Source organism: Sander lucioperca, chromosome 20, assembly GCF_008315115.2.
Source record: "Sander lucioperca isolate FBNREF2018 chromosome 20, SLUC_FBN_1.2, whole genome shotgun sequence".
Taxonomy (NCBI): Eukaryota; Metazoa; Chordata; class Actinopteri; order Perciformes; family Percidae; genus Sander; species Sander lucioperca.
The window spans coordinates 25,861,185-25,875,483 of NC_050192.1; the positions used below are offsets into that span (position 1 = coordinate 25,861,185).

A 14,299-nucleotide genomic window follows, 5' to 3' on the forward strand; every position below is an offset into this window, starting at 1 on the left:
ACCGGGCTCTACTGCCATAACAAGACGCTTCTCACTGCTAGAAAGAAATTGAAATAAAAGATTTTCACACTTTGCGCTTTTAAATGGTTGCTATCTTTGTTAGTGGGAGCAACTCTTGAATACAAAGCAGAAGGTAAGCCAAAACCCTAGAAATCATGCTGGAACTCTCCTTTAAAATCCACAAACAAGAGTATAACAGTATGGGCAAGAACAAGTGAGGGATACCTGTTCTTACTCACTAATCTTTCTGACTACAGTGTATAGAGCTTGTCTTCAGTATTAGAAATGATGTTTGCATCAGAGCTAATTTAGCCACCAGGGTACTGTAGAAACTGTCGATGTGAAGATGTTCAAGCAGGGATTTGTACTTAATCCTCATTCCCACAGTTGCCTTTGGGCAGTAGAAAGTCCTCTCCAGAAGCAATATGCTGTTGAACGTGCAGGTATGCTGATTTAGTGCCCTAGTTAGTGAGCTGGCCTGAGAGCTATGGCTAAAGACGTAGCGTGTATACGATATGAACAACCGAGGTAATGTGGTAACGCGCCTTCATTTCCCAAGCACTTGGAGTTCTTGCGGCGGCTGAGCAGACCTAAATAACTTGTGATGAGGGTTACATTTATACTGAAAGGCCGACAGCGCAGCCTTTAGCGCCAGCGGGGCTCCACGGCCCGACCCTGTGTCCGTAAACGTCTGTTTTTTCTCGGCAACCCTGTCTCCCCGTGTCAGGCCTTCCCTGGCTTCATGTATGTGGGGATGGTGCCTCGCTGAGTCAGACCCTCAAAGCGTTTGTACGTGTAGTTGAGGAACACCCAATCCTTCGATTTGAAGTCTGGCTCCGTTGCATTGGCTGTTAATAAACACAAAACACACATACCAAAAGGAGGCGTTATTATTTTGCTACTTGCGGGCGCTGCAGATCATATAATGAAAATTTGGCCCGTTCAAAGCCATTCTATTATTAATCATTAGCATTGTTGAGACTCTATTTCAATCATCTATCATGATGTCTCATCTATGGTCATGCTCTGTCTGAATGGGAGCGGAGGCTAATGTTTCCCAATAAGGGATGTTTGCTGCAGAGCGGCTAGCAAAATATTCCATGAGACGAACCTGGCTGAAGGATGTCTGATTCGGGGAAGTCGTCAAAGTTTGAGGTGTCGTCGATACTCTTGATTTCAATGGAGATGGCTGCTGGCCGCTCCCTGTGAAGGCAAGACGGATAGAAACATGGAGGGTTGAGAAGGACATAAGAACACAGAAATAAGAAGTATAAAATGAGGCATGCGCGCCTTTCCATTTAAGCTAAATAATGGCATTTTGTGCTTTGTGGATAAGCAGGGTTACCTGTAATGTGAGAGGAGCCCTTTTCAGACACGTAATATGTAACATATTGCAGCATTTCCACTGCATGGTACGTCACAGCATGGCTCGACTCAACTCGCTTGGAACTGCTCTTTTTGGGGATTTCTATTAGCACCTGGTACTTTTTTTTGGTAGCAGCTCGGTCACTGACCGTCACTAGTGCGACATGGGACATCCTGCACAAACCCCCGATATTTTAATAGCCAAGCAACTGTCAATAGAGACCGCAATTCTTTAATTTAGCGATAAAAAAAATGTCAGTCTGCCTACTGTGCGAAGTACGAAGTTCACGTTCCTCTGGTTGCTGATTAAAGTACCAGCGGGTGTCGCGTAAGATGACGATGACAGTAGGGTACTATCCGCAATGGAAAACGAAAAAAAAAAAAAAAAGTACTGGTGCCAAAAGTGAGTTGAATCAAGTCAAAACATGCAGTGGAAATGAGGCCTACTGTAAGTCTTAAAGTTTTTTTGTCATTTGAGTCAAGTCGTTGACTTTAACGTATAAGTATTATTCAAACATGAGACCAACATGTTAAATTGCCAACACATTTATGTCTAAAAGGGGCTTCGTGTTCATGTACCTGATGTGCTCCCAGTCCACCGACTCAAAAAACTGGTGATTCTTGATCTCGTCCACACTCACAGCTCCAACCCTGTTCTCAGCGTCAGTGCAATACCTGAAACACACAAACAGCAGACGGATGATACAACTGTCCAACAAACCTTTATACACACACACACTATTTGGACAATTATTCACTTTCAACACCAACGTGTTCAGCATGTGGCTGTCATGTGAGTTTGTAAAAAAAATAGAAAGATATATATATTGAAATAAAAATGCACCTTTACATACTTTAATATCAAGTCTTTGGCCCTCTCTGAGATGGGGACTTCAGGTGGGAAGACGAGGGTTTCCTTCCAGTTCATCACCTTCCTGTATGTCTCCTGTGGCGTCTCAGAGCAGAACGGTGGGTAACCTGAACACAGCCAACAAGCATTTAAAAAAAACTGCTGGTGGTATACAGCAACACTACCTGCAAAAATCCACTGACTTTGGTTTTACTAATGTGTAAATCTGCCATGTAACGTGTCAAAGAAGTTTTGCAAATCATCTTCTGTAATTGACAAACTTGTTCTGTTCCTGTGTACAGTACAGCGAACATTAAGTCATTTCACACATTACTTAATTTGTGGCATCTACGTTGTTCTCCAAATGTATTTCATTCAACTCTCTGTGTCTGTCTTACACAAAGACAAATGCATGCTTACCGATGAGCATTTCATACATGATGACACCCAGAGACCACCAGTCACACAGCTTGTTGTATCCCGTCTGCATGAAGACTTCAGGAGCAATGTAGTCTGGCGTTCCAACAGTAGAATAAGCCTGCGAGTCACACAGAAAGATAAAGGTGAGGGCTCTGGGTTGGAATATATACTCAAAATAATGAAATTCAACCAGTAAAACTGACTAGTCAAACATGCTTCATTCAGACTGATCATTTACATGAAGTTACGTTAGCCAGGATTTAGAGGCTGCTGTGTCAATTTTTGCAGCTAAATTAGGGATTTTTCTTTTGCATGTTGCAGCCAGTACAATTCCATCTTTCTTACTCTTACACACTCCTTTAGTGAAATGCAAACCTGCTTTGCCTTACCAGCTGCCTCCGGTTCTTCTTCCAGGTTTCTGCTTTCCTCTTGGAGTTCATATTTTGAAAGGCTGCAAGATGCAGGAAAGTAAAGAGAGGAAAAGCGAGTGATTAGGTAAACAGTTATAGTAAGAATGTTTGTATGTATTTATGTATGTGTGTTTTTTCAAAAGACCAAAGCAGGGTCTCCATGTAAAAATGTATTTAGGTGCAAGTTACCACGTATTATAGTGCACATTAAAGGCTCATTTTCAGATTCATACTTGTATTTTGGGTTCCTACTAGAACATATTTACATGCTTTAATGTAAAAACGGTCTGTCTGAATATACCTGTATTCACCCTTTGTCTAAAAGCGCCTGTCTCTTCTAACCCCCACAACGGACCGAATGGCTTCTCTCGCATCTTTCTCTACCGCCGTGACGGAACTACAACTCAAACTAGCGCACGACCTCAACGTCGTCATTCTCGGCCACTCCCTGTTCGCTGATTGTACCGGTAAAGATTTGGCCGGAGAAAACCCGCGAATATACCGCAAACCCAGACGGAGCATTGAAGGAAAATGAAAATTGAGCGGAAGTATGTAGGAGGGCGGAGCCAGGCTACCTTTATTATGCATTTGGGTATGAATCTGGTTTCATTAATGTTTGCCGTTTTTAGTGAATATCAGATTTTTTAACTCACAGAAATCACTGGGCGGGTTGTGCGTCAGGTTCCTGTAAAACTCTGTGCGATGAGCCTTCTTCAGTCCCGTACACAGGCCAAAATCTGACAGCTTCACATGTCCCTGTGATCAAATAAACATTTGATAAGACATCCGCAGAGAGCCGGCATGCACATGCGCACCACGCTGTATGCTTTTACTGACAGTCAGGGCAATTTCAGTCTGTGAGTCTCACCCTGGAGTCCAGCAGCAGGTTGTCTGGTTTAATGTCTCTGTGGATGAAGCCCAGCTGGTGGATGGAGTCGATGGCCAGAACTGTCTCTGCGATGTAGAACTGGGTGGCCTCCTCAGACAGAGTGTCCTTCTTCATCAGCAGGGTCATCATGTCGCCTGGCAACAAGGTCAAAACAAAAACATAATACACAACAGGTTCAACACATCTCTCTGTCGGTCTGTCTGTCCTGCTCACATCTAGCATGTCACAGAATGGCGAGTATCCAGTTCAATAAATCTCTGTTTCAAACGCTCAATATCTGCAAGAAACACTCAACACAGAAGAGTAAAGGCACTAAGAACAGATGACCTCAAATGCAAATCCATCTTAAGTTGTCAGTGCAAACCTCCAGGAAGGAACTCCATGATGAGGTAGAGGTTCCTCTTGTCCTGGAAGCTGTAGAACATCTTGACCACCCAGGCGCCGTCCGCCTCCACCAGAATATCCCTCTCTGCCCGGATATGAGCTACCTGCAGTGAGGCAGTAGGCAACATACATGTGAGACACTTACAATACAAGTGCATGAGTGCAGCAGCAGCAGCTGTTACAGGATGTCTTAACATCCGTGACAACTGTGGTGCAGAGAAATACTCTACCTGTTCTTTCTCCAGCATGTCTGCTTTTCTCAAAATCTTCATGGCGTAAATGTGCCCCGTGTCTTTTTTCTGCACCAAGCGGACCTGAGGGAGACAACATCACGGTTCAATTCAGAAGGAGTGCGAATAAAAATGTAACGTGTGTGTGTGTGTGTGTGTGTCAATGTGTGGTCAATACACACATTCTCAATTAAAATGTGCAAGGGTTTCAGCCTTTCTTTGTGTGTACCTCTCCAAAAGCACCCCGTCCGATAACTTTAAGGGACTCAAAGTCATCCAAGCCAAGTCGCGTCCTCTTCAGTCGCAGAAACTCAGTCTCCTTGCGGGCATGCTGCGAGCGGCGCATTACTTTCTGCAAAACACAGACAGACGGTAAGACATCTGAAGAAGTCGGGGAGGAAGAGAAAGATTAAAAAGGAAAAACAACACCTTTTTCTTGCAATATGTTGAGGTCTGTAAACCAGAAGACAAAGCCTACTTTACCTCCTCATCTGGCAAACCCTCCTCGTCCATGGCCTTCTCCAGCTTCTTCTGCCTACGAACAATACAATGTATTACATACAATGAAAATAGTGTGCTTTGAAAAATGCATACAAATCTGAATAAGGGCGACGAAAAGCAAAAATGTTGTACTGTTGTACTAGTGACTTCACAATATACGGAGGGATTAGATCACCCAAAACTGGTCAGATCTTGAAAATTAATCCCGTGTCAGTTTATGCTGGCGTGTAAACAGTGAGCCAGCTGCCAAACCAAACCATGTTACCCGGACTGGAAATCAGCTCTCGGGTAATGTGAGAACACAATGTTGTGCTTTGTCGTGCTCACACCTGAGATGAAACGCTGCTGGGTTGTTCCCTTTTTCAGCAGACGGAGTGACAATTGATGCTTCAAACAACAGCGCCATTTACACACAGAGAGTAACTGATGTAACTAACTCATGCACAAGGTTAAAGGTCGTATAAGGCATGCATGAGGCAACTGTTAAAAGTACGACGTCCAGTAAGTAAAAAGGTAAAAAAGCTTTTGTTACATAGCGAATCCAACATGGCCTGGAATATTACTGATCAAGAGCAACAGATGCAACATGACGGGTGTGTTCTCTATACATTTGTGTGAAGGAAAGGCTGCTGGCCTCATATCAACAGGTATACTGTAGGCTATAAAACCACTGTGGCAGTTTCACCTCATCTCCCGCTCCTCGTGCTGGGTGAGTAGAGTGCTGTAGAAGTTCTCCAGGGTCAGCTTGGCCACAGTCACCCTCTCTCGGGTGTGATTGCTCATGGGAAGGGCAGCTGCAGTCTCCACCGTCATGGCCATACTATCCTGGAAGACAACATCAAAAACAACAACATCAGGTTGTGCGCAGCAGTCCAGTCACTGCTCCTACTAGTGTGGTAAGTGTCCATTGGTCAATGATTTTACCATCAATTCAGTCCTCTGTAAAATATTTTAACCGGCCAGAGAGGAGTTTTACCTGAAGGACTTAAAAGCGTGCAGGCTCCCCAACTGACCAGTCAGAAACAGTAGTGCAGGGACCACCCACCAACACAGACAGCTACACCTGTGTGTCTGCCCTCTACAATCTCTAAAGTGTGTCAGTAATCACAGGAATCAACACTGACCAACTGTGCAACACAGATGATGTCCAACATGATAAAATGTCCTATTAAAGGAGTACTAGGAAGGACAAGCAAAAGTTAAACACAATAATGGGAAAAATTGAAGCAGCAAAGCCCAAGATATTCTGACTTGTATTACCTCGTGTGTGTGTGTGTGTGTGTGTGTGTGTGTGTGTGTGTGTGTGTGTGTGTGTGTGTGTATCAAGCTCTAAAAACGCTAAATCCTACACTTCCCATAATGCAACTTTTGATAGCGTCTTTCACTAGACCCTCCATTCCTGGCAGATACCCATGTCTTTCAAACTGTGATGACATCATCCGGGTTATTTTGTCCTATTTTAAAAAGTGCTGTCCAGAAACATTAGCACAACTTTTGAGTTTGAGCTGAGTAGTGCTACGTATGATGAATTAACTGATCTTAATGTGTAAAATCGGTTGAGTGCCCCTTTAAATATAATATTAATGAAGTCCTTAAGCCTTTCAAATCCAAAAGAATATCTACAGGTTTGACTTTTTCCCCTTCAGTGTTATCAATTTTTACATTTCAACGAGTGCAGCTCTCAAACAGATCCCTTGACCACAGACTAACGGGAGTCGGATCCTTGGTTCTACTAGAGGCTACACATGTCTTGAAAAAGGTAACATAAAACAATTGCATGTTTTGGTGTATTTATTGAATTATTTTCTTGACTATTTACCCTGTACATTTTGCACGTAGTTGATCTTTGTATAGATACACCAGGTTTAGTGGTTGTTGCCACCTGTGTAATGTTCTCTTTATCTTTTTTTTAGAGAAGCAGGTTAGGTATTTTGTTTGACTTGTTTTGTTTGTAGAGCTTGTAGAGCTACCTCCAGGTCCCATCTTCCACCATCCTCTTGTGAGCTATTTCCATGTTTGGAACAAAAAACAAATATTTCACTTTTACACTGACTCTGTCACACTTTATTAATTGTCGTGTTACTGTCGCCGAATCCATCGAAAGGGTCGTAACAGTCAGGTTGGAAAAACAAAGTGCACCCTTGGTTTTAGTAACTAGTTAAACCTTATTTTACAGCAGTGACCTCCACCAAATGTTTCCTACATCTGATCACATCTCCACATTGGCCAGGAGGATTTTGAGACCATTTCCCCGTACAAAACTGTTTAATTATATTGATATTTCAGGAATGTCTTGATCACAAATTGCTCTCTTCAGTTCGTATCACAGAATCTTGATTGATTTGAGGCCAGGATCGACCTTAAAGTGACTATATATATATATATATATATCACTTTTTTTATGTTTCTGAAACTATGTCAATTTTCATACAATTATCTTAAATTACCTGTAACAGCCAACAAGACTAACAGTGAAAAAAACACTATTTTTATATAGTGTGTATTAATGCCTCTGCCCGGGTCTGATTTTTCCTGCGCAGTTACAAAATGATTTGCGGCAGGTAGACGGCGCTACAGTAACAATCTGACGGGTCACAGATTTCTTTGTCACACCGGAAAAGCCTGCTGTCCAGCCAGCTGAGCCAGGTAAAAAGAAGCAGGAGATTTCTTTATATAGTCCTAATTGTATTTTAATGTTATTTTAGAAGTTATTTGCTGTAGTTATGGCTGATACTGGGGCAGGGCCATCACAGGAAAGAAAGAAATTAAACGAGAGAACAACTAAAAGCTAAAAGGGAAAGTGAAAGACGACGGGAGATAACGCGAGTCATCTTCGGTTGGGCTTTTAAGATAGGAGACAATTACGGGATTGTAAACGATTCAAAACCCACCCCGAATTGGCCCTCAGGTATGTTATTACATTACATGTCATTTAGCCGACGCTTTTATCCAAAGCGACTTACAATTAAGTGCGTTCAACCTTGAAGGTGCAAACTCCAGACAACAAGTAGTAAGTGCAAGTACATTAGCTTTAAATAGGTAATGCTACAAAGAGCCATATCAAAGTGCAGCATCAAGAAATATATACAGTGCTGCTCATAAGTATTCATACCCATGCTAAAGTTGACTAAAAAAAGGAATTAAAAAAATCATCTTTTGGAAATTGATCTTAATGCCTTAATTAAAAAAAATGAGGAAAAATCCAACCTTTAAGGACACCAATTTGTTTTGTAAATGAATAATGTATTGTAAATAAATAAATGTTCTTCCTTAAAATACAGGGGCCATAATTACACATACCCCTATGCTAAATTCCCATAGAGGCAGGCAGATTTTTATTTTTAAAGGCCAGTTATTTCATGGATCCAGGATACTATGCATCCTGATAAAGTTCCCTTGGCCTTTGGAATTAAAGTAGCCCCCCCACATCATCACACACCCTTCACCATACCTAGAGACTGGCATGGTTTTATTTCAGTTAGCCTAATAGCTAACTGAGATAAGATCCATATCAATGCAAATCAAACCAGCTATTAGGCTAACTGAAATAAAACCATGCCAGTCTCTAGGTATGGTGAAGGGTATGTGATGATGTGGGGGGGCTACTTTAATTCCAATGGCCAAGGGAACTTTATCAGGATGCAAAAAAAAAATTGGTGTCCTTAAAAGGTTGGATTTTTCCTCATTTCTTTAATTAAGACATTAAGATCAATTTCCAAAAGATGATTTTTTTATTTCCTCTTTTTAGTCAACTTGACCATGGGTATGAATACTTATGAGCAGCACTGTATATGCCCTCAGGAATGTTATATGTCTATTTCATTCATAAAATAACTTTAGATTGCACGATGTGGTCGTAGTCAGTAGCCAACATTAAATGACGTCCCCCTTCCATTTTGCGCGGATGTTTTATTCCTTTCAGTCCCTGTTTGTGTTGGCCCACTATCTTCTTCCCCCTTGTCCCCCTGTAGCTGTGTAAAGCATCCTTGGGTTTCATGAAATGCGCTATATTAATCTAAGTTATTACGTTGGTTGCTACAACAAACTCTTAATGCTTTGGCTGGTGACACAGTGACAGTGATAACCGATTTAGCTCATGAGACATCCAAAGTAGGCTAATTTACCATATGCAACACTTTAAATGCAACGATGCATCTGTAACGTATTCTCTTATTGTAAATTATAGAGGGGAAGTTTGATTATCTTCTTCCTTAATTAATAAAATATCAACATGACCATATTATGTTAATAGAGGGCAAGAGGAAGAGGGTGGATGTGTACATCATCACACTATTCCAGCAGTACGCCATCAGACAGTTAGGAATGGACTTGATTAGCCCACACAGAGATAAAAACAGCCCTGCAGCCCAGAGATAGGACCCATGTTACGTCTAGCCACCGGCCCTTTTCCATCCCAGTCCCAACAATCCCACAACAACAAGACACTTCCTGACTTCTGAGAAAAACCAATGAATCACTGCTGCAAACTGCTTGGTTTGGGAGGTTTCTGTTAAGTGGAAAACAGCGACACTGGCAAATCAGGGTGTAGAGTTACTGAGGACTGCACAGATTTACCTGAGTACAAAACTCATAGGAAGCTCAGCGTAAATAGGGAGACACCACTGATGATGATCGGCAATAAAATGACAAAACACAAAGCAGACTAACTACAGTTCTCTGTGATCTCACGTAAGCCCATGTCCGCCCTGTGTGACGTTACATTTTCTGAGAAAAACCACATAAGCTATGTACCTCTATGTACAGTACCTTTGAAGCCAGCGAACATACTGTAGCTACCACAGCAGCCTGACACAGATGAACAATTCATCCGGGGTCCGTGACGGGTGTTCTTTATGGTCAACAAAGTGCAAATTCAGGTCACTTCAGGGTTTCCCCCAGAAAAGTGGCAAGTGTCTTTTTTTCGACGAGGGCCCGCCTGGGGCCAGTCCCAGACTGTTGGCAGCATTAATGTAAATCACAAGAGTTTCAGTGATACCAAATAAGGGCTGGGATCGCGAAATTAAGAATTTAAAAAAGCTACAACACAGACTCCATAGGGCCATACATTAAGTCAGTGCTAAAAGCTAACTGGAAATTTGAAAATATGACTACGCCTAAGTTTCCAACTGAGCAGCCCCACTGTAACTGTAGTTTAAAAAAACTTCTTAAAAATACATTTACATGTTTTCCCCCAATGGCTTAGGCCTGCTAGGGGGGCAACTTAGGCCCGGTGGGCCACCAGGCTTGCAATACACTGGAGGACGCTTGGTGGACAATGTGTGAGCATGCCGAGTAACGAAGCGCTGTGCTGAAGTAGCAGAAGATAGGAGTGTTTTCTCTGTTGATCATTGAAACTGACAATGATCGAACCCAATGCTAATATTTTGACTGACTACACAAACATGCCAGACACTAGGGCTGCTCGATTATATATATATATATATATATAAAAAAAAATGATAATCACAATTATTTTGGTCAATATTGAAATCACGATTATTTAACACGATTACTGATTGACTTGGAAAGATGTTGCATTTACTGAACCTAAAAAAACAGTGAAACAGTTAAACAAATCAACAGTGAAAACACCTTGAAGTATGAAATTTCCCCTTAATACTTTTCCCGTTTTAACTTTTTGAATTCCCCTTCGGAACGCAAGACAAAATAAGAGTTTACTTGCGAAATGTAACGTGCAAAATAATCGTTTTTCTCGATTGGCCTTGTGATCGTTAGGAGCCGAAATCAAAATCGCGATCAAAATTTGTTTAATTGCACAGCCCTATCGGACACCACTTTATTGAGCTAACCTCACACACACTTCACACTATATCACTCTGGGATACTATGTGACACATGCTAGGGCTGGGGAACATGGAGAATGATAGAAATGTGGTGTCTCATACAACTCCACTTTAAAATATCCAAACTATCTCTTTAACACGTCAGTAGTGCTAAATTCATTTAGGTCAGAAAGAGCAGTCCTATACAGACATTTAGCCAGAACCTAAATATTGGGAGTCTACGTTTGTAAAGTAAATATTGAAAATGCTCAAACCATGAATTTGGAGTCGTATTTATGCCTGCCCATGTTCCCTCTCCTTTTAGTTCCGTTTTGGTCTCTACCAACCCCTGTGGAAAATATCTGGCTCTTCAGTTGCTAAATGCTAACTTTGTCGGTCTGTCGTGTGGTAGCATACAGTGGAATACAGAGAAAGTGAGTCAAAACAGTAAAGTTGTGGGCCGTGAAACCAAAAAAAGTGACTGGACAGTGGTCATTCTCTGGGTTCGTCAATACGAGGGCCCCTTTCATATAATTACAAATAGTTAGTTATCGATTTGTCACAGAATGGGTTCAGTGGTATATGCAGATCTAATGACATTTAAATGCTATTGACTTTGAATGACATCTTGGAAAGCCATTTAATCAAAGCTTACAATATCATTATTATCACACCCTCCGGTGATGTATGGAGCTGAGAATTGAGCAATTGAAATAATGTGCACCCTTGAGAGGCCTGGATGGGTTTTGTGCTTGTGTACCCACCTAGGTGGAAAATGCCAGGCCTTTAGCTCAGTCTGAAGGGTTCAGTTTGGCTTGAAGTTAATCAGATCCACCCCATAGCTATACAAGGCTACAGCACTCAGGCACATACTGTATAAGGAAGGAATTATAAAAGCAAGCTCACTATTTGGAGACTAAGGCATGCAGTCTAAAACAGGGGACAGGGGCCAAATCTGGCTGGCCAAAACTCTAACCTACAAATAAAGTAAAGGATTTGGTCACAATAAATAAAACATGGTTTTAAAACTCAGATGATGTTGCCTCATCTCACTAAAACTGAAGGATCAGTCCACCACATTGTGTACAAATGTGTGTGTGTGTCTGTGTGTCACAAAGACACACTCCACCCTTCAAGGACTGGACAGGAAGCCCTTTCCGTCCTGAATGAAAGGGCTCAGTCATGACGCCAGAGTGAGCAATGGAGCGCTCAAAAAAACACCCAAAAAACAACTTGTTCTGGTATTTTAAGCTTCAAGTCACCATAACATTCTAATAATGGAAACTTAATGGTATGTATACATTATTTAGTAATATCCCTTACAGTACATTGTGCAGTTTCATTGTTTGTCATATGGCAATATATGCATTATAGATCCTTATTCTAGAGCTGCTACGATTAGTCGACTAATCCATTAGTCGATCGACAAATCAAAAGATCAATCGCCAACTATTTTGAGAGTCAATTAATCGTTAAAGGAATTTTCATGCAGAAATGGCAGACAATGCTGTTTCAGCCTCTTAAATATGGATATTTCCTTGTTTTCTCTGTTTTATAATCATATTAAACTGTCTTGGAGTGACAAAACAAGACATTTAAATACATCATCTTTAGACATTGAGAACCTGGGATGGACATTTTTTATCGACCAAACGATTAATCTAGATAATAATTGATAATGAAAATAATCGTTAGTTGCAACCCTACTTAATTCACAGTGTTTGTTTTTCCAGTAATAATATATATATACTTCAGAATATGTTTCAAAATTGAAAAGAAATGCTAAAAAAATACTTTTATTTCAAATATATTGGCAGATGTGTTTTGTCAATGTAGTTCAAATTAAAAGTGGACAAAATAAATGTCAAATGTATAACTTATTTTTATGTTTAGGTTCTATAAACTGTATGAAGTAAATTGTGAATATGAATGGTGTTGTTTAAAAAAAAAAATCTTTTCTGTGTATTAGCATGTGATCTGTTTTCAACCTGCCCCTCAAAGAATTGGAATCAACAATTGGTAAAAACCGGAATCGATAAGCAGAAACGATACCCAACCGTAATCGTAATTAAGGCTGCTCCCTCTTAGTCGATTAGTCGACTAATCGGTCGTTTTGGTCTTAGCCAACTTAGATTTCTTTAGTCGATTAGTCATGTTTTATGCTTTTTTCATGCTGAATGACTTATTTCCAAGAAACGTACGAGCACATCTCTGGTAAACACAAGAATTAAAGTGGTGCTTTTGCATGACTCTTTGCAGAGAAACTCAGATTTACAGATCTGTCGATTAAATCAACTAATCGATTAGTCGATACAATTGAATGAGTGTTAGTCGACTAAGAATTTCTTTAATCGAGCACAGCCCTAATCGTAATTGTCATGCTTTTAATTCAGGATGCTGGATTACGGTTATACTTCCTTCATCCACCTGCAGAGATCGCGTGTACCTGCATGGAGTAACGTTATTTAACAAGCTAGCTACGTAACGTTAACGTTACACACACAACTCACCTAAATTTAAACTTTTTGTGCCACCCTGTCAAACCTATCTTCCACCTACTATCTACCACTGCTGCCTGGCACATGATGGCTGATACTTAATAATATTCATTTTTTAGATACCAATAAGCCTTAATAATATAAGGTTAGCTACTTATACAATACAAACATTGGTATAGTTTGTTGCTGTGTTGCGTTAGCTAGCTATTCGTCCGTTATATTCCCTTTTGCGTCTCTGTCTGGCTGAAAAACCCGATAGCACAAAAATAATAAAGAGCATTATGTGGGAAATATTTTCACCTACCTCCGTGTCTTGCTCCAGAGTCAATTACTGGCTTGGCGCCACCGCACGATATATGAGAAATAATGTGAATTTTCGTATTTTTCTGCCTAATATTTAGGCAGTCGAAGGCTGAAGGCTCCAGTTAACGTTACTGGCCAGCCTTCAAAGGAACTTAACGGGCTGCACAGTAAACATCGCCGATATCAACGCCAAATCATAACAAAAGCGCTCTGACGTTGACAGCAAGCTAACCTGAAATTATTTGACATTATTTTACTTTCTTCATTTGTACCCCCCCTGACCTCGAAATTCAGCGCTTCCCCCGTCTTTATCGGTATAAAATGTAAAATAAGCAGTGCTGCTTCCTGGGACCGTCGGTCTCATCAAACGCTCCGGCCACCCAACGGCGTTAGCGTTTGATTGACGTTGGCAAGAACCAATCACCGATGAAGAAAGGAACCTGTGGTTTCTAATTGCCAATCATATGTGCAATACACATGAGAAGGACATGCGCGTCAGCCAATGAGAAGATGTAAACCGCCCCGCAAGGGTTGTGTTCCAAGGCATGGATGTATAATAAGGAACGGTTCCAGGACACAGGTTCAGTTTGCTAGCAAGCATTTGCAGCTATGAAAGACTGGATTCTAGCTATAGTCTAGTTGTAAGCTTTGTTACATCATGTTATT

At 41.1% G+C, this 14,299-nt stretch overlaps 1 protein-coding gene across 1 annotated transcript; it reads right to left on the bottom strand.

Moving 5' to 3' along the window:
• Positions 1-700: 700 nt before the first annotated feature.
• Positions 701-14,041, bottom strand: LOC116054753 (serine/threonine-protein kinase 38-like). The gene is made up of 14 exons (XM_031306468.2): positions 13,635-14,041; positions 5,735-5,874; positions 5,032-5,083; positions 4,778-4,900; positions 4,549-4,632; positions 4,299-4,422; positions 3,914-4,068; positions 3,699-3,801; positions 3,025-3,086; positions 2,636-2,753; positions 2,220-2,343; positions 1,945-2,040; positions 1,112-1,203; positions 701-848 (listed from the first exon to the last, which is right to left on the bottom strand). The coding sequence occupies exons 2-14, from the start codon at positions 5,866-5,868 to the stop codon at positions 724-726; spliced, it is 1,392 nt and encodes a 463-aa protein (XP_031162328.1). The 5' UTR covers positions 5,869-5,874; positions 13,635-14,041; the 3' UTR covers positions 701-723.
• Between the last annotated feature and the right edge of the window lie 258 nt (positions 14,042-14,299).